Source organism: Fusarium oxysporum, chromosome 9 (assembly GCF_000149955.1).
Source record: "Fusarium oxysporum f. sp. lycopersici 4287 chromosome 9, whole genome shotgun sequence".
Lineage (NCBI taxonomy): Eukaryota > Fungi > Ascomycota > Sordariomycetes > Hypocreales > Nectriaceae > Fusarium > Fusarium oxysporum.
Window position 1 is genome coordinate 2,674,949 of NC_030994.1, and position 18,017 is coordinate 2,692,965.

At 51.1% G+C, this 18,017-nt stretch overlaps 6 protein-coding genes across 7 annotated transcripts; 4 read left to right on the forward strand and 2 right to left on the reverse strand.

Moving 5' to 3' along the window:
• The first annotated feature begins 1,174 nt into the window (after positions 1 to 1,174).
• FOXG_12847 (uncharacterized protein) lies at positions 1,175 to 2,846 on the forward strand. Its single transcript, XM_018392764.1, has one exon. The coding sequence runs from the start codon at positions 1,249 to 1,251 to the stop codon at positions 2,530 to 2,532; it is 1,284 nt and encodes a 427-aa protein (XP_018251344.1). The 5' UTR covers positions 1,175 to 1,248; the 3' UTR covers positions 2,533 to 2,846.
• A 65-nt stretch (positions 2,847 to 2,911) lies between these two features.
• FOXG_20798 (uncharacterized protein) lies at positions 2,912 to 3,091 on the reverse strand (the record flags this gene model as incomplete). Its single annotated transcript, XM_018401105.1, has 1 exon — positions 2,912 to 3,091. The coding sequence occupies one exon, from the start codon at positions 3,089 to 3,091 to the stop codon at positions 2,912 to 2,914; it is 180 nt and encodes a 59-aa protein (XP_018251345.1).
• A 3,238-nt stretch (positions 3,092 to 6,329) lies between these two features.
• On the forward strand, positions 6,330 to 6,926 carry FOXG_20799 (uncharacterized protein; the record flags this gene model as incomplete). The annotated part of the gene is made up of 3 exons (XM_018401106.1): positions 6,330 to 6,540; positions 6,590 to 6,858; positions 6,909 to 6,926. The coding sequence occupies 3 exons, from the start codon at positions 6,330 to 6,332 to the stop codon at positions 6,924 to 6,926; spliced, it is 498 nt and encodes a 165-aa protein (XP_018251346.1).
• Positions 6,927 to 7,397: 471 nt separating this feature from the next.
• On the reverse strand, positions 7,398 to 13,412 carry FOXG_12848 (uncharacterized protein). Of its 2 annotated transcripts, XM_018392766.1 has the most exons (2): positions 8,190 to 13,318; positions 7,398 to 8,131 (listed from the first exon to the last, which is right to left on the reverse strand). In XM_018392766.1, the coding sequence occupies exons 1-2, from the start codon at positions 13,121 to 13,123 to the stop codon at positions 8,038 to 8,040; spliced, it is 5,028 nt and encodes a 1,675-aa protein (XP_018251348.1). In that variant the 5' UTR covers positions 13,124 to 13,318; the 3' UTR covers positions 7,398 to 8,037. The 2 variants fall into 2 exon arrangements, with proteins under 2 accessions (XP_018251348.1, XP_018251347.1); XM_018392765.1 differs by having other exon boundaries at positions 7,398 to 13,412.
• A 1,025-nt stretch (positions 13,413 to 14,437) lies between these two features.
• FOXG_12849 (uncharacterized protein) lies at positions 14,438 to 16,453 on the forward strand (the record flags this gene model as incomplete). Its single annotated transcript, XM_018392767.1, has 1 exon — positions 14,438 to 16,453. The coding sequence occupies one exon, from the start codon at positions 14,438 to 14,440 to the stop codon at positions 16,451 to 16,453; it is 2,016 nt and encodes a 671-aa protein (XP_018251349.1).
• Positions 16,454 to 16,716: 263 nt separating this feature from the next.
• FOXG_12850 (uncharacterized protein) lies at positions 16,717 to 17,957 on the forward strand (the record flags this gene model as incomplete). Its single annotated transcript, XM_018392768.1, has 2 exons — positions 16,717 to 17,618; positions 17,666 to 17,957. 2 exons carry the CDS (start codon positions 16,717 to 16,719, stop codon positions 17,955 to 17,957), a joined length of 1,194 nt encoding a protein of 397 aa, XP_018251350.1.
• Positions 17,958 to 18,017: the final 60 nt, after the last annotated feature.

Consider the following 18,017-nt stretch of genomic DNA (forward strand, 5'->3'; position numbering starts at 1 on the left):
TCCGGACGGTGGCATCTCTCAGCCTCTTCTATAGCTCAGGGAAGACACCGCCGTTAACGTACTTTCCGATGGCAGCTCATTAGTTTCTACTCAGGTGTCAGCCAAAGAAGCTCTCAAAGTCTTCGTGTGGTTGTGACGAGTGTGGTACCTTGACACGCCCCAGAACAAGTCAGTGGCCAGGACGCCGCGCCGCGTAACGCTCCCCCGTGACTCGTAGAATTCTAGCTTGAAGATGACCCCATGGAGAGTGTACTGTCACAATAGTGGTTTCTTTCAGTGGAGGTTTGGGACGGCGCTTGGCATTCGAGGATTGGACTGCGAAGCTGAATACTGGAAAACACGAGCAGCTGAGAGTGAAGAGGATACTGGAGAGGGCAACTGGTACTTCGATGACGAATAAAAGAGAAAAGAGCAAATCAGAGAAGTCTAGATCTCAAATGAGATGTAGCGTGGGAGATTTTGGTGACTTTCGTTGTTGATGTTCATTGTTGTTGGAGTTGGTCTGTGATGGTGAACATAAAAAAATCTCAGCGAAGGTTCAACTGCACCACCATGGGTCTTTGAGCCACGACCCTGAACAACGGTAATATTCCATATTGCAACAGCCGCTACAGTGCCCATTTGACATTTATAAAGCAAAAGGAAAGCAAGAACCTCTATTCCACTTTACAGAATGTCCTTCAAGGGCTGTGTCTGATTCAATACGATATTTCACAAATGGTGCAGGGTAGCCCTCTTTCACTTGGAACCTCGAACCTCGCATCTGCGTCTGAGCAACGTCACACATGATTACAGAACTGGTAAAATTGCAAAAGTTGAACCAAGACATGTAATTCTATTATGTCTAATACCACTGAAATAGAGGAGGACCTCTCGAAATATTGGAATCGGGTGGATGGAACTCGTCAATCTGCAATTTATTAATTGACCCCTCACATGGAAGCGGTGGACGTTAGAACTCGGACACAAGGATCGACAGCAGCCGATGAGACATAAGCTTGACTATAGCCATAACACATCGCTCTCACAATGTTTATGATGCATGGGCTACTTGGTTGAAGGCGGTATAAGTGGAATATTCAGTTTCTACCATTGCCCTCATCTTCTCCCAGCGCCGCCAAGCCCCCAATCTGCTTGTACACAGTAGTGTGCAGATTTTATATGCAGCCCACTTAGATCATCCATGCAACCTCACATACAGAACACCTCACCTCACACTCACCACATCATCGCCCTCACAAACGCACCATGAAGATCCTCCTCCACTCTCACTTCCCAGCCGGCCATGCCTACCCAATGCAAGCCGTAGCCCAATCCCTCATCCGCCGCGGCCACCAAGTAACCTGGCTCACCAGCGCCTCAAACGAAGCGCGCGTCCTCGCTGTAGGCGCAACATTCGTCCCAACAAGCGCCATAGCCATCATCGACGAACCCCTAATCGCTGCCAATGAAACTGGTATTCTCGACAAGGAGTATTCGCGGCTTCAGATCAGGCTTCTTGCGCAGGTGACGGATTACCGCCGGGTGTTGAGGGACTTTAAAGCAGATGTTCTGCTCGTCGATGTGATGCCGTATGGAGCGAGGGCTTTGTGTGAACTGGGTGAAGTTCCGGTTTATGCGACGCTGGGGGTAATTCCGATGTATATGTCGAGTTGGGGAGCGCCGCAGGCTGTTTCGGGGGAGAGTCCGGCGACGTCGTGGGTTGGATTGATCTGGAATCATATTCTTCATCTTGTTAGCCAGTGGATTCTTCTGCCGTTGCTTTTGAGGCCGATCATAAATGCCCAAAGGAGGGAATTGGGCTTGAAGAACTTGCCGTATGGGGAGCCGATCGAGTCTTTCACTTACAGCCCCTATCTTCATATTCAGGCGTCATCGCCGTCGCTGGAGTTCAAGCTACTGCCAAAGCCGCCGCAACAGCGGGAGCATACCAAGTTTGTGGGACCGGTAGTTACGCAAGTACCGACAAGTCTCGCCCAGCTACCCCCTGAATGGGACGAGATCGTTGCGCATCCCCGTGTTGTTGGCATTACCCAAGGCACACTAGCCATGGATCCAACATCATTGATCATTCCCGCCATCGAGGCACTCTCCGATGATCCAGATCTTCTCCTTGTAGTGGCTTCACCGCATGTAAAAGAGATCACATCGAGAATAGGGGAGCCGCCAAATGTGCGCTTCATCAGATGGATACCGTACCATCTCTTCCTCCCACAGCTCTGCCTCCTCATCACCAACGGCGGTTATGGGAGCATAACTCAGGCGCTGTCGCATAAAGTGCCACTGATCTGCGCTGGGCAAACAGAAGATAAGAAGGACACAGCGGCGCGGGTTAGCTGGGCGAGTGCAGGCATCGATTTGAAGACAGATAATCCTTCGACGGAACAGGTTCGAAGAGCGGCGAGGACAATACTGGACGATCCAGGGTTTGTGGAGAGGGCGGGGCATCTGGGCGACGAGCTCAATGAACTTGGGGGCGCAGAACGAGCTTCAGAGCTTTTGGAAGAACTGGTAGAATCTAGAGACAGATGAACATCAGCAGTTGTCAACTAGAAGACTTGGAAGAGCAGGAAGGTGAAAATAATGCCGAGTGGCAGATGGATAGACTTGGGCAAAAGCGGCACGAAAGAAACACGATCACGAGCACATCAAAAGATTTAGAACGAGATTCGATTCATTGCTGGAGCCTAATAATCCACCAGTCCGGTTCCATAAATCCGCCGTCGATGATGATGATAATAACATCCTTTTTTGTTACAGGTGATATGTCCTGTGATTCAGATTCTGGAGAGGGTCAGTAAATGATGATAACTTGAAACGACGTACTCCAAGCTTCGAAGTGACTTACCGCAAACATTTCAAAAATGGCTCGTAGGGATCGTACTCGAGATACCGACTTGGGTAGTGGTGCTTAGAAGTCCCAAACGTCTTCGCGCCAAGGCCACGCGAAGGCCAAGGGCCAGCGACGGACAACCATGGGCCATCCGTAGGCTCGGAAGATCAGAATGAAGATGAGGAGAACAATCCATTCCTGGATGTTGAGCCGGAGAGTAGCGCCATTGGGCAGGGGAATGTTAATGACTATGACCATGATGGGCAGTTCTTGGAATCAACAGAGACTTGAAGAACGTCTTGCGGTAGACAAAGAAGCAGTGCAGAATGAAGAGAGAAAAGCTTGAGAGAACTGAGCAGGAATGACGAGGTCAGTGTTTACTGTTCAGTGTGTTCAGGGGAAGAAGAACATAAAAGCACATACCAGAACAAATGTTCAAATGAAAGCTTTTGTTGAAAAAGTGTGGTCGGAACACGAAAATGAACAACGTGAAAGTGTTGTGCGGTGGTTGTGTTGGAGGTAGAAAAGAGCAGGAGGGGAAGAAATGGGAGTGTTGCCTTGGCCTTAGTGGGAAGAGCGGGAGTGCGAAGGCGGGCGCCGTCTGAAGGGCCAGTGCGAGAGATAGCGGTACGTGACCTACGGTACAGATGACCTCGAAGTGCGAAGAGAGACGACTGATGGCAATTACGACTTGGCGAGACGATTCGACTACGAATATATTGTGTTTTTCGATATCACGGACGAGCTATGACGATCCTGCACTCGAGTGCATCCTCCGATACGATCCCCAGGACAGATACTGGATGAAACGAGACGACTCTACCCTCAAATAGCATGCGATATCCATGAGATAGTCCTCAACATGATGTATCCTTCGTATCCCAACTTGTATCCGCTGTGTGGTGGTTTGGCGCCGATGTGACTGTCGAGCTGCAACGATCTCGCATCCGAGTGATTGCCTCAACACGATCCCCAAGCCCAACAAAAGATGAAGCAAGGCGATTTTGTCCTCGTGTAGCGTGCAACATCCATAAGACCATCGTCCCCGTAATAAATATCTTGCATCTCATCCTGCGCCATCCCTGTGGTGGTTTTGCTACGATGCCACTGGCGAACCACGATGCGAGCGAGCCACCAAGCAAAACAAAAGATGAAGAGAGGCGACTAGATCCTCCAAGAGTGTAAAGTATCCTTGATATCATCCTCAATCCAAGTAATACTTCTCGTTCCGTCCTGAGTCCTCCCTGTGTGTTGTTTTGCTACGATGTCACTGGCGAGCCACGATGCGGGCGAGTCACCAGGGAAGACACGGAGACATTCACGACATATCAAGATGCGAATGCGCAGATAATGTGACCAAGCAGTCTGTAGTCAATGCCAGGATATTCATGAGTGACATGATCATCTGGAGAGGCGTATCGCCGTCACTCAAGCAACTGCGCGAGACGTCGAGCCCAACCGCCAAAACAACATATCGCGATACCTCACACGCTTCCCAAGAGCGTAGTAAGCCCCTTAGTCTCATCACACATTCAAACTACGCACGCAATGTTCCCCTCTACGCGTATATCAAAACATGTCACCAAGACAAACTACAGAGTTAAACAACAACATCATATCATACATCAGTCATATTCAAAGCAAGTTTTCTTCTTCGAGCCACAGCAAAAGGCCATGAACCCAATGAAAAAAAAAGGGTGGGTGCCCCGTCGGGCGAAAGCAAAAATTATTCCAGGCTGATCGAGCAGCATTGGTGGGCGATCACCAAGGCCATAAGACCCGATGATTCCCAGCCCTCAGGCTTCATGATCCCCGAGAGCCACTGAATGTTTGGCAGTCCATGTTCATGAGTGCAAGCACCCATAAACATGGCATGAAAAGAAGAGAAAAGAAAAAAGGTCAGTCACTGGGAGAAGAGCGAGCTTATATACACAGGGGAGCCCGGGCGGTGAGGGCGAGTGATCTGGGAGGCGGCAGTATCCCAGCAGCAGATCCTCCGGGATAGTGGAGACGCAGAGATCTGACAGCTGGTGACGTGCAGCAAAGTGCTCCGCCCAAAGCGGGAGCAGGGACCGTTGAGTAGTGGCGTGGGGCGGTTGGACGTTATATCAACGACAAGGCCGGACACTCAGCCGTGATCTTGCGACCACGCACAATAGGAAAAATAGTGTACCATTTTTGCGAAGATGGGGAACTTTTTAGCTTCCGAGAGATATTTTTGAAGGTATTTTTAATTGTTGTTGTGGTTGCCCTGAGTATTTTCGAGGGTGCGTTTTGAGCCTCATCCGCGTCCACAGGGGTTTTCGAGGAGTGGGCATGCGTCATCGCGCCGTAGCTACACCACAGAAATAGAATGGCGAGGAAATCACTGGAACTGAATTGTGAGACATTGTATACAGCATAAATGCAAAAATGGACGAGTAATTGCAATGTGCATGCATTGTGGATGGTATTGACTACGGATCTACGATATGGAATTACATCAAGTACAATTGTGATGAATGCACAGAACACACATCGAAGCGTTTAAATGAATCAAGGAAGACCGCACAATAATTACAAGATGCATGGACCCGAGATGGTTGAGCACTCGCAGAGTGGCTTGGTCGCTTCAGGAGAACCAAGCTTGGGGAAGCAAAAAGTCTAAACTCAGGACGTTTGTATGATAAGCAACAACGAAACTTAGGTCAATTCAGTGCAACAAAGGAGGTATCTAGACTATCTTGCTTAAGTTCAGCTTGGAGCCGTTCCAAGTCACGAGCTTCTTGCTCCCCTGGGCTAGCTCGTCGAGACAGATCCCCTCTGCGCAGCTCCACAAGGACGAGGGGAATTAAATCGAGGCGAATGTAAATTATGTGATTGGCTCGAGAGGCTCTTGAGATCTCTGAACCTCTGAAGAGCCCACATCCCAGTGAATCAAGGTCCGCTCTTGAGCTCGGGGCTCGGGGCTCTGGCCCTCGCCTTGCTGCTATTGTCCCAGGCAACCTCGAGCTCTCCGCACACAGGATCAGCTGGCTCCACACTTGCTGTTATTTATTCCATCCCGCGCCCTCTTCATCTCTCTCTTCTTCCTTTCCTCCTCAGCTCCAACACCAACATTTTGTCCTCCTCCATCTCCTCCTCCCACACCATCATCATTATCCTCCCTCACTCCTCTACCCTCTCTCTCTTATATATACACCATCTCTCCTCATCACCTGGACACACGACGGCCCTTCGATACACAAGCATCCGTTCGTTGATACTCAATGTGTTCAATGCAGCACTCTGTCCGCGACTTCGTTGGCCTGGTTCTTGGAGTTACTTCCAAGGGCTGGTTCGCTGCAGTTCTGCACAGCGTGTTGCCTTGGGCATATTGTGTTGTATTTGGTGGGTGGTGGCGACCTTTTCACCCCGGCCGCAGCCGGGAGTGCCCCGAGCCATTCGTGGCTCGGTGATGCATGGTAAGTTTCACTTTTCGTCTGGCCATTGCATTTCATCTCTTTACACTTTCTTTATGTTTCCTCCTCATCTCTTCGCTTCCCTTCATCTCACCTTATGGTATCTCACACCTGCCCTCAGCCGCCACCCACCACCAAAACCCCACGATCATCATGGGTCTCCTCGCGAAGCTCAAGTTCAAGCTGCGCAAGCGTCTTGCGTAGGGTACTGCCGAGCCAGTCGCCCACGGGATACTCGGGCTTGTCAGCCTCGAACGAGTGTGCAAGGTATGTTCTTTTGACACGACACTGGTAGCTTGACCCTGACCCTTTGCAGAATATGTCTTTACAGGCAGTGCACTTGCATCTGCTACCGACCAACTTGCTGTCAACATGAACAGCATATCCTTCCAGCAGGCTCCTAGTGGCATTGACCGCGGCCGCAACCAGTCCTTCTTCGCGATGAACGCGCCTCAGGGAAACCCATTTGCAGCAGCTGGCGCTCTGCACATGCCATTCTCCTCTCAGCTCCACCAGAAGCCTTTCACTGGGCAGCAGTTTGGCCCCCCTGTCATGACTCCCAACAGTCTAGAACGAGCGTGCAAGGTATGTTGCTCTTCGCTTTGCAGTGTGAATTCAGTTCTGACTATGGACAGATGTTCACTCACACCTGAGTATACGCGCAGAGTAATCAAGATCGCTACGATGCAGGCCGCCGAATATGCATCTAAACGGGCCACGGCCACGATGCACCTCCTCCGTAAGTCCACCCCCCCTCACACGCTTTTCATTTTCTGACTCTTGCGCAGTGCACCTTACTGACCAGGCATGCTTGCCTCGGGCCCTGGTTGCGTTGGAGTCACAGCTCGTCCGATTGTGCGAGATCTGCACTGTATGTCTTGGTATGAACGGGATTCATATCATTGCATACAGTGTCGGACTTGCACACTCGTTCGAGCTGCGACACCAACGCAACCAGGACTTTGATGGCCTTCGCACACTTGACACACCACAAATACTCACTCTCTCTTTATCGCACTCATTGAAATGCCTGGGAAGATTGGCTTGACTTGACTTGGCTTGGCCTGGACTTGGACTTGGACTTGGACTTGGACTTAGACAGGATACTTGGATACGATACCACAGCTCAACCAAACACTTGAAACTCATCTTGACTCCTATCTTGACACTCGTAAACTCGTGCACTTAGTAAAGTCTAGTCTAAAGGCCTTGTACATTTGCACTTAACCTAGGATAGAGGTCCTGAATCTAGGTTTCTTGCCCAATCGAATGCTTGACGCTCATCTTAAAAACTTAGTGACTGCGGAATCTCTGCTCATCGCCTCATCAGACAGTACTTCCACTGAAGTATGATTCTCGCTCATTCGACGACTACCAGGTCATCCTCCACGTCAATCAAATCCCCCGCCTGCACCAAAACAGCCACGCATTTTCCGCCGACAGGACTGCGAATCTCAACTTCCATCTTACTCGACTCAATACAAACCAGAACATCACCCTTGTCTACAACACTCCCTTCTTTCGCCATGACCTTGTAACACCGACCCGGCATCGTCGCCTTGACTCGTTCACCACGAAGACTCAAACTATCCAGACTGGGACTGTGCCCATTGACAACAGGCTCGACTTGATACGGAAGAAGCAATTCATCGACAAAGGGCGCGTTGGAAATGGCACTTGCTTGCTGATCTGCGGCGGCGGCAATGTCGTCTTTGTTCATCGTAAGCCACGCCTCGTACTGTTCGAGATCAAGAACACCATCACTTATCTGAACGAGCTCAGACCTCGCTGTTCCGTCCAGCGCCGCTTCAGTGACGGGATAAAACGAAATCCTGTCAAACCGCCGAAAGAACCAAGCCTCAGTGTCAACAAGGTCAGCATCCCAGATCTCAACTGTTCGTCCGACAAGCTGATACCCGCCAGGCGAATCCGTCGCGTAGATACACATGTACTGGCCCCCGATACCAACAGCGCCGCGAGGCGTGAAAGAGCGCGAAGGATTGTACTTTGTTCCGAACAGGCGATGACGTGGATCCAAGGGGATTGCACATGGGGAGCCCATGAACACATCCCCTAGTCCAAGGACCACGAATTCTGCGGCACTCAAAACCTCGGTAAGATCAGAGATACCGTTGAGCTTTTGGAGGAAGTCGATGTTGCTGGGAAGCCAGGGTGCATTTGGACGAATTGTTGCTGTGTATCGCTCGATGGCGGCGCGGCTGATACTATCGTCGAACGCGATGGGGAGACGAACGCTTCTTGAGGGGACTTGCGAGGGGACTTTGTACGAGCGGATATGATCTGCTAAGCGTGATAGCATCAATTCTGGGGACAGGCCGCGAGTGTAGGTGACGTGGAGGCTGAAAACGCCTGGGGTGAGTTCCTCAACGCCAGGAATGGGTTTCCTCTCATGGTTCTCGCAGAATGCTGATATCTCGAAGTTGTGGCGAAGATTGAAGGCGGAAGCATCACCGAACTCCAACAGAAATGCCCGGTCACCTGCTTGGAGGACAGTGACCCTTTGGCCGTCATGTTTGATGGTACCGACGGCGGCGGGAATTCTTCTCAACTTCTGTACCAGAGCTGCCTCATCAGACGGAATTCCCTCTAAAGCTTCAAGAGGTGAGAGAGTCTCAATGGCTTTACCAAGATCCTTTTCTAACCCAATCGCAGTCGCAACATCAACGGGATCGAAACGAATCGTATCCCCAGGCCGAACCTGTCCCATCTTCCACAGATCCGCAGAGCACACCACGCACAGCACCACGAATCCACCGAGACTCGGGCCATCGCACCCAAGAACGACAGCTTCATCTCCAGTGAAGCTAACGCTACCTATTGAGTACGGAGCGTCATGGATATTGGAAGGATGTAAGCCGGCTTCACCACCGCTTTTGCGAGACCATTCTGGTTGGGGGCCAGTGAGACGAACACCAAGGCGGTTACTGTTGTGATGAACCTTCCAGTTGCTGAGGTACAACGCCCTGACGCTTTCAGGGGTGAAGTAGTCTGGAGCTCCGTGAGGGCCGGGGATGACTCTGATGGTCCATGAGGCCTTGGGTTGAGTTGGCACAGGCACTGGCGATATAGCTTGTGCCTCACTGATGGAAGCATCTGCAGGACCGGCGGCTAGGATATCACGCGCCTGGAGCTTACGACCGCCAAAGCCTCCCAGCTTTCCAAGTTCGAAAGTCGCTCGACTGCCCATCACGACTGGGACTTCTATTCCTCCTCGAATAGCAAGATATACACGATGGCCATGCTCAATGACCCCAATGCTTAGTATCTGACCTGCTTCGACACCAATGGCTTGGTTCATTGAAACAGTCACATCGTTGATTGTAACTTGCGCAACACCACCAACGGCGGCAATCACAGCATCACAATGGAACTTCAAAGATGGGCCTCCCAGAGTACATTCCAACCCAGCGGCGTCTGAAGGGTTGTCCACGAGACGATTCGCCAGTCGAAAGGAGTAAGAATCCATCGGGCCCCCAGGAGGGATACCGATGTTCCAATATCCAGTACGGCCGGGGTATTCTTGAACCGTGGTCAAAGCCCCAGGCTGAAGGACTTCAAAAGAGGAGGAGTGGAACTGGAAGGAGTCCAAAGATTTCGTCGTATAGTCGCCGGACTTGAACATGGGAGACGCTATAATCTGGCGAAGATATTCGAGATTGGTTTGTACGCCTTCGATACGAGTGGCTGCAAGGCCTTTGGCTAAGTTCTCGATAGCCTCTTCACGATCGGACCCCAAGGCGATGAGCTTGGCCACGAGGGGATCGAAAGCCGTCGTGATCTCAGTGCCGAGTTGAATCCAGGTATCTACTCGAAGGGAGGGGGGGAACTCAAGAGCAGTGATACGACCAGCGCAGGGGCGGAAAGACTGAAGGGGGCTCTCAGCGTATACGCGGACCTCAATCGAAGCACCAGACACTTTGAGCTCCGTATCGAACAGGTGAGTTGCGTTTCCATCGGCAACATTGATCATACACTCCACAAGATCCAGGCCAGTTACTGACTCAGTCACAGGATGCTCAACTTGCAATCGAGTATTCACTTCCAGGAAGTAGAACTCCCTCGAATCGATATCATAGATGAACTCGACTGTGCCGACATTGCGATACTTGACCGACGAAGCGAGGCGAATTGCAGCCGCTCGCATTTCCGCCCGAATTGACTCAGGGACCAATATCGCGGGGCTTTCTTCAACAACCTTCTGATGGCGCCGTTGTAGAGAGCAGTCCCGTTCGCCAGCAGCAATTACACGACCTGTACCGTCTCCGAGGACTTGGACTTCAACGTGGCGAGCCCGTCGGATGAACCGTTCGATGAAAACGCCTCCGTTGCCGAAATTAGCTTCCGCTTGCCGTTGAACGCCCTCGAACGTTGTGGCCAGGCTCTGCCTGTCTTTGCAGTAGCTTAGACCAATGCCGCCGCCACCAGCAGTACTCTTCAGCATCAAGGGGAACCCAATTCGCTCGCCTTCTTTGAGAGCTTCTTCCAGTGATGTAAGGAGGGTGTCGCACCCAGGAACAGTGGGAACACCTGCTTCGACTGCAATAGCACGGGCACGATGTTTCAACCCGAGATCAGCCATTTGCTGTGGTGTTGGTCCAATCCATATCATGTCTCTTTCTTCAACAGCAGTAGCAAACTCAGCATTCTCAGAGAGGAAGCCGTAGCCAGGGATGATGGCATCAGCTGAAGATTGAACAGCCAACTTCAGTATCTGCTCCATATCCAGATAAGTCTCAGATACTGAAGAACCTTCAAGCTTGAGGGCAAGATCAGCTTTGCTAACGTGTGCGGCATCTGCGTCTATCTCAGAGTAGATGGCAACAGCTCGAAGACCCATTTTGTGTATCGTCTCGATTATACGAACCGCGATTTCGCCACGATTGGCTACAAGAATTGTCGAGATAGCACTCTTACGAACCCCGTTTGTCAAAAACTTGGACCCCTTCTCGAGAAAAGCGTGATAAACTCGCCAGCCGCCGTGGCTGGTGATGTCAACAGCTTCATCGAATCCACAAGGCTCGCACACGAACCCCTTTACCCAAGACCCATCTTTGAGTTCGATCGAGCCGATTGCTAGCGGAGGAGTTATTGTGAGCATGAAGCTCGCGAGGGAGGTCTTGGGCAGGTTCCAGACTTCGACCTCAATTTCTGCACCTTCGTCGGTGGGCACTCGCTTCAGACCTGGCTTCTTGGGGCCGGCTGCTATGTTCAGCGAGTATAGCCGATAAGACGATGATGTCTTTGTGACACCCAAGAACCTTCCTCCACGAGTCACTACATCCTTGTTGAGAGGAAAGCCAGTGAGGTGCGCACCAACCACAGCAATGGGGATGTAATTAGACGGGGTCGACGATGCTGCAATGCGAGACTCGCAAGCTCTTACACCAGTCGCACCCAACAACCTTTCTTCGTCACCAAACCACTCGCGAGCCCAAGACAGGAGAAACGGCTCTTGCCAACGAGTCGAGATCAGCGTCACACCAAATGGAAGCCCATCTGGTCTAAAGCCTGCAGGGATAGAGAGCGCCGACCAGTCCAGAAAGTTCACGAAATTGGTATAAGTGCCCAGAATCGAGTTCTCCTCGACCGGGTTCTTGACAAGCTCACCCAGCGTGGGGAATGTCGGAGACGTGGGTACCAAGAGACCATCAAACCGAGCGAATTCCCGCTCAATTTGACGTGTAAGTTCCTGTCGAAGGTACTCACCCTCAAAAACGTCCGCTGCTGAGAGGGATTGGGCTCTGATGATAATCTTTCGCACGACAGGATCCATTTCTTTGGCAGTGGCATTCTCGATAAAGCCCCGGATGGCTTCGTACCGCTCGGCAACCCAAGGACCGTTATACAAGAGCCGCGCAAGTCGAAAGAGGAGGGAGAAATCCACTGGAACGAGACTCCATCCCAAGGCTTCTGCTTTGGCAAGAGCCTTGTCATATGCTGGAGAATGGCCGTCTCGACCAAACCAGTCTGGAGAGGCACATATTGCAAGAGAGAGCTTAGTGAGACTTGCTGACCCTCCGAACTCGTTATAGGGAGCAATATCGGGGTCAGGCCGCTCTCTCGAATATGCATCATGGATGTCATATCCTTCGGCGACAGATAGGACTGTCTCTGCATCGCCGACCGTAAGAGTGAATATGGACACACAATCGAGAGATTTGCATGCCGGAAGTACGCCATGAGTGCTTAACGCACCACGAGTCGGCTTCAATCCCACGATATTGTTGAACCCCGCTGGAACTCGACCTGAACCTGCCGTATCCGTACCAAGAGAGAAGGGCACAATTCCACGAGCAACAACAACAGCACTTCCAGAGCTGGAACCTCCGCTGACACGACTGGGATCGAAGGAGTTCGGGACAGCACCGTATGGCGATCTCGTACCAACCAGGCCAGTAGCGAATTGATCGAGATTCGTCTTTCCGATGAGGATTGCTCCAGCGGCCTTGAGCTTCGCAACCACTGTAGCGTCTGAAGTAGCTGGGGAAGAGCTGAATGTTGGGCATGCGGCGGTGGTGATGAAACCTTCGGCATTGATGTTATCTTTTGCAGCAAAGGGGACTCCATACAAGGGGAGGGACATGGAGTCAGCGCACAAGGTCTGAAGGCTTGTCCACTGGGCTTTGATTTGTTCAGAAGAAGCTAAAGAGATCCAGGCATTGGTTGTAGAATTTGCTGCTCTCTCGATTGAAATGAGGGAGAGGAGTCTTTCGATGCCATCTCCACGAATCTGGGCAGATCTCCACTGGGAAATTGTCAAGGGGAATGAATCCGTACTGCAGTTTGGAAGATCTTCCACGCCGTTGATGGCAGTATCAAGTTCAGTCATGGTGTCTGGGTGATAAAGGAACACGATCTTCAAAGGAAGCTAGGGGAGGTTATAAGCGCAAGGTAAGAACGACACTGCTGTTTATCGAAGCAGTTTCTTGCACAACCGAATAGCAATATTTATACTAATTTCTCGACACAGATCAAGTCGGATGAGCCTGGAGGTAACACTGCGGAATCGTCTCAACGGGTTCGAATTTCCTTGATTCGTAAACTTGCATAGCCTCGAGGATCAAGAAGCCGAACGATTTCATGTTCACTGATAACACAACAACACCTCTGTGATCAAGAGGACGAACTTGCCGAAGGCCCGGCGGCCAAACACTGAAGCCTGACTGTACTGTATTATACGAATTGAGTGCTGGATATGCACGTGGATGAGTGTGAGAAGAAGTCAAGGTTGAGTCTGGGGGTTGAGATTATGTGGAAAATTACGCTATCGCCGAGTCTAAGCCGTTTACAAGTCCACCCTTCGGCCGTGTTGTCCCCGGACATTTACCCCGTTCTCAGGTGCGGGAATAACAGGCAAGTCAATGGCCTTCACTTCATTGATCAACATATTTTCCAGGTCAATTGAAGTTCAATTCTTTACTAATTTTGTTTGTTTCATAGATCGTCAGTTCATAGTCCACGATAAGAAGACCCAGAAATAAATCGGCCAATCATGGAACTCGCCGGCGGCTAAAGTGGTTGTGAACCTGGCCCATGATGGACTATCTGTTTTGGCCGGCGGCGATATCGTATATTACCAGTCAATTTACTCGAAAAGGATATATCGTTTCAAGAGTCGATGCATGTCTGAGGCAAGGAACAATGCAGATGCGAGCTCGTGATTGAGACATGGCTCATGTCATTGGATCCTCGGCTTGCGGGTTTAAAGTGGAGGGACTTCCGCTGTGTTGCGACAGATCGACATATGTCTTCGACTTTTTGTGTGTATCACAGAAGATATACTCGAACTGAAGTTATTCAGACATGGCTAATTCCTCTCTTCAACCAAATCAACTCAAGTCTCACAATGAGTGTCCCATATGCCACCTCAGATCGGTATATCCGTTTCCCCGTATTTCCGACCCCGTGGGGCATTTCCATCTCCGATGAGTCCTTATCGTATTACGACCTTACCGTAGCAGGACGAACTGATAAGGCGCGACCGCCGATGGCGGATCATCAACATGCTCAGTATCACGCCGTACACCCACGACACGACCTCGACTCCCGCTTCGTCAACTGGTCGGCCCACAGCCAGAAGATGGGCCCCTTGTCTCTTATCACAAGCCAGACTCAGACCTAGACGCCCGCGTCCTGTGGGGTCATGTTCTCGCACCCGCTTCACGGCGCCGGTCCGTCTGATCTTTCCCGGTCCGGATCCGGATCTGGCCGTCCTCTGATGGCTGCCGCCGGGCCGTCTGTCGGTAATACTAACGCCCGTGCGAGACCATGTGACACGTGCCGTGTTCGTAAGACGCGGTGTGTGAAGGAGGAGGGTCAGACGAGATGTGTTTTATGTACTTTTCATAACCAGCCTTGTACGTTCCTGCGTGGGCCTACACCTCGTCAGAGAAGACAGAATCGGGAAAAGGAACGTGAGAAGCAAACTGACGCTCGAGATGGGGATGAGAATCAGGGAATCTCTACGACATCGCCTGTCGCGGGCTTTGAGACGGGGGCCTCCCCGTCGAGTCGACATGGTGATGCTGCGTCTACTCCCGCGAGTGTGGAAAGCAACCAGCAGTTCACCCAAATACAGCAAGTGATGCCCTTTGAGGAGAATATGCCTGAGCCGTCGCGACCGAGTATTCTCAGCAATACTCTCGGCTTAGACCTGAAGACGCATGCTGAATATATCGGACCAACCGACTATCGTGATCCTGTTCTTCTCGACCTCCATCGCCCAAATCTGTTGAACCAGGAAGCTCCACCGCTATCAACAACCTCAACGTTTGCTAGGCGATTGGACTATCAGACTGTATTCCTCGTTCATCCTGATGAATCTACTGCTTCGGAGAAGATGCGCATTGCAGATCTAGATGCCATCGAAGCGACTGTTCACCCCCTCGGCCGCACGCTGGTCGATCTCTACTTTCGAATTGTTCACCCCAGCTTTCCGATCTTGCATAAAGATGTCTTTATCAGCAAGCACCGTTTATCTCATCGACATTTTGCGCCGTCTTTACTTGCTGCAGTCTATCTGGTAGCTCTCGATTGGCAACTCTACGACAGTCAGCTTGCAGGACGCGAAGTCGAATCTATCCCGGATCCAGCAGCTCTTGAAGAACTAGCTGAGCGAACTATCAACCAGGATATGCGACGGCCCAAGCTTAGTACGCTGGAAGCTGGCTTACTTCTCCTACAACGAAACCGAAAGATTGTCGAATCTGGGTCTCATACACACCCCATGTCTAACCGGATGTTTACAGCTCAAATTGTCGCCATGGCTCAGGATCTGGGTATCCATATCGACTGTAGCTCTTGGTCAATACCTGCATGGGAAGTTGGTCTGCGGCGAAGACTCGCTTGGGCTTTGTACATGCAAGATCGCTGGGGAGCATGTGTTCACGGACGACCATTTCTCATCCAAGACAACGACTGGGATGTTCGGCCTTGCACTGCACCAGACTATCCCGAGCTTGGCCAGATGGATCCGGAAGCCAACCCAGATCATACTTCACCTATCATTGTTGGATGGGACTTGTTCATTCGTCACATCGAGTTGACACAGATCCTGAGTGATGTGATTCGAACATTCTACAGTGCCGCAGCCACTCGCGCTGGGGGAACATTGGATCAAATGGGTGTCGTCGCTGCTGTTGAACTGGCGAAGCCTCTCGTCTTTCGTCTTCGAGAGTGGCACGCGAATCTACCAGCTCGACTGCAATTGCAAAATACCCAGCTCAGAGAATTATGTGCCAATGGAGCTCTTCATCTCGCCCATGCAGCAGTAGAAATCGCACTCCATCGTGCTTTGGTCCGAATCACAACACCAGACACACCTGCCTCTCTCTACGAAGTTTTACGATCAACAGCTCGTGCCAAGCTTCAATCCGCCATTGAACTGCTAGGATCTCTACGCCCCGAGCACACTGCTGCATTCTGGGGAAGCGCCGCAGCTTACCAAGCAGCCGAGATAGGATCTTTGGCTGGTCTGCTCTGGGCAACTGCAGACTCATTTGATGAGATGGCGTGGTGTGCATCTCGAGTCGACGAACTTAGATGGGCACTGAGAGTCCGTGGTGCAGCGGCTCCATTCGCTAGAGAAGCATTGAGGCTGCTCGAGCGTGATATCGGTGGTCTTGGTATGGTTAAGACTGCCAATGACAGCATCTCATGAAGAATGAGCCGACTTACAAAAGGATCAAGCCACATTTTTATCTGAATCAATAATGACGCTATCATTTGTGTGGCTCAACTTGAACACGAAGCAAACACGAAAGTTGGTGAGACAAGATGTCTATGACATCACCTGTACGACACTTAACGCGACGCGTCCACCACTTTCTGTCAATCTTCCCATTTCTCAACGTCTTTATTCTTGACATCAACAATCTGTCAATTCTTCAATTTTGTTGTCTACAACACCATTGACTATCCAAAATGTCTGATTCAAAGCACGAAGACGTCGACAAGACCAGCAATGGCGAGGAACAAGCTGCAACTGGCGAGAAGCACCAGATTCAGCATGACTCTCCTGATGCGAAGCGCACCAAGAAAGAGGCTGGCCAGACGACTCTTGATGATGCGGTGATCATTTCGGATGATTCGAAGGATAATGATAGCGCTGCGGAAAAGGAGGAGGACGAGCCCAAGTCAAAGTCTGATGCCAAGCAGGAAACCAATGGCAAAGACTCGAAGTCAGAGGACAAGCAGAAGACTGAAGGCAAGGACTCCGAGACAAGTGGAAAGCAGGGAACCAACGGCAAAGATGCTGTCCAGCCTTCTGAGGAAGCTGATGTCCCTTCAAGCATCCTCGAAAAGGGCATCATCTACTTCTTCATCCGCGGTCGCGTAAATCTCGAAGACCCCGAGAGCGTTGATGACATCGCTCGTTCCTTCATCATGCTCCGACCCATCGCAAAAGATGCCCGTCTCGGCGACGGTCCCATTGCTGACTCCGGAAACACTCGCATACTTGCTCTTCCCAAGAAGACCCTTCCCGAGAGTGGAAAAGAGCGCTACATGGTATTCGTCGAAAAGTCTGGAGCCTCATATGATGAGATCAAGAACTCCTTCTTGTCCGCAGACGAGTATGAAACCAAGACAGCTGGTACACGCCGTACACCACCTGCTAAGCCTGTTGGCGAGGGCGTGTATGCCATCACGTCGACTGGTCGAGAAAGTCATTTGGCTTATTTGACGACGCTGCCTGAGAAGCTTGAGGAGGTTCAGAAGGAATTGGGACTGAAGGAGAAGGGGAGCTTCATCATCAGCACCAAGAACCCTCAGTATCCGGGACCTCAGAATGCTCAGTTGCCTCAGGGACCTGACTTTCCCAAAGAGTGAGTCTCCTCATCTTGTTTTGCGAATCAATGGCTAACATGTCTAGAATCATCGATGAGTTCCGCTCTCTGCGCTGGCTTCCCTCCAAGCCATCCCACTTTGACTACCCTAACGCCCAGATCCTTCTCATTGGTGAATCAGATGGTATTGAGAAGGCTGTTGAGCCTCAGAAGAAGGATCAGAAGGACGGAAAGGAGGAGCCGGAGACGGTGCTTGAGCATCTTGAGGATGATGATGTGAAGCGCATGAAGCATCTTGCCGATGACCAGTCTGCAGCTATCTACGCGGACTTGCATGTCCAGGCTAAGGATTATCCTAAGATGCAGACGACCTTTTAATGGGAGACGGTTGGAGCTGAGAGTGGGGGGACTATGTGATCATGGGTATGGTCATGTACA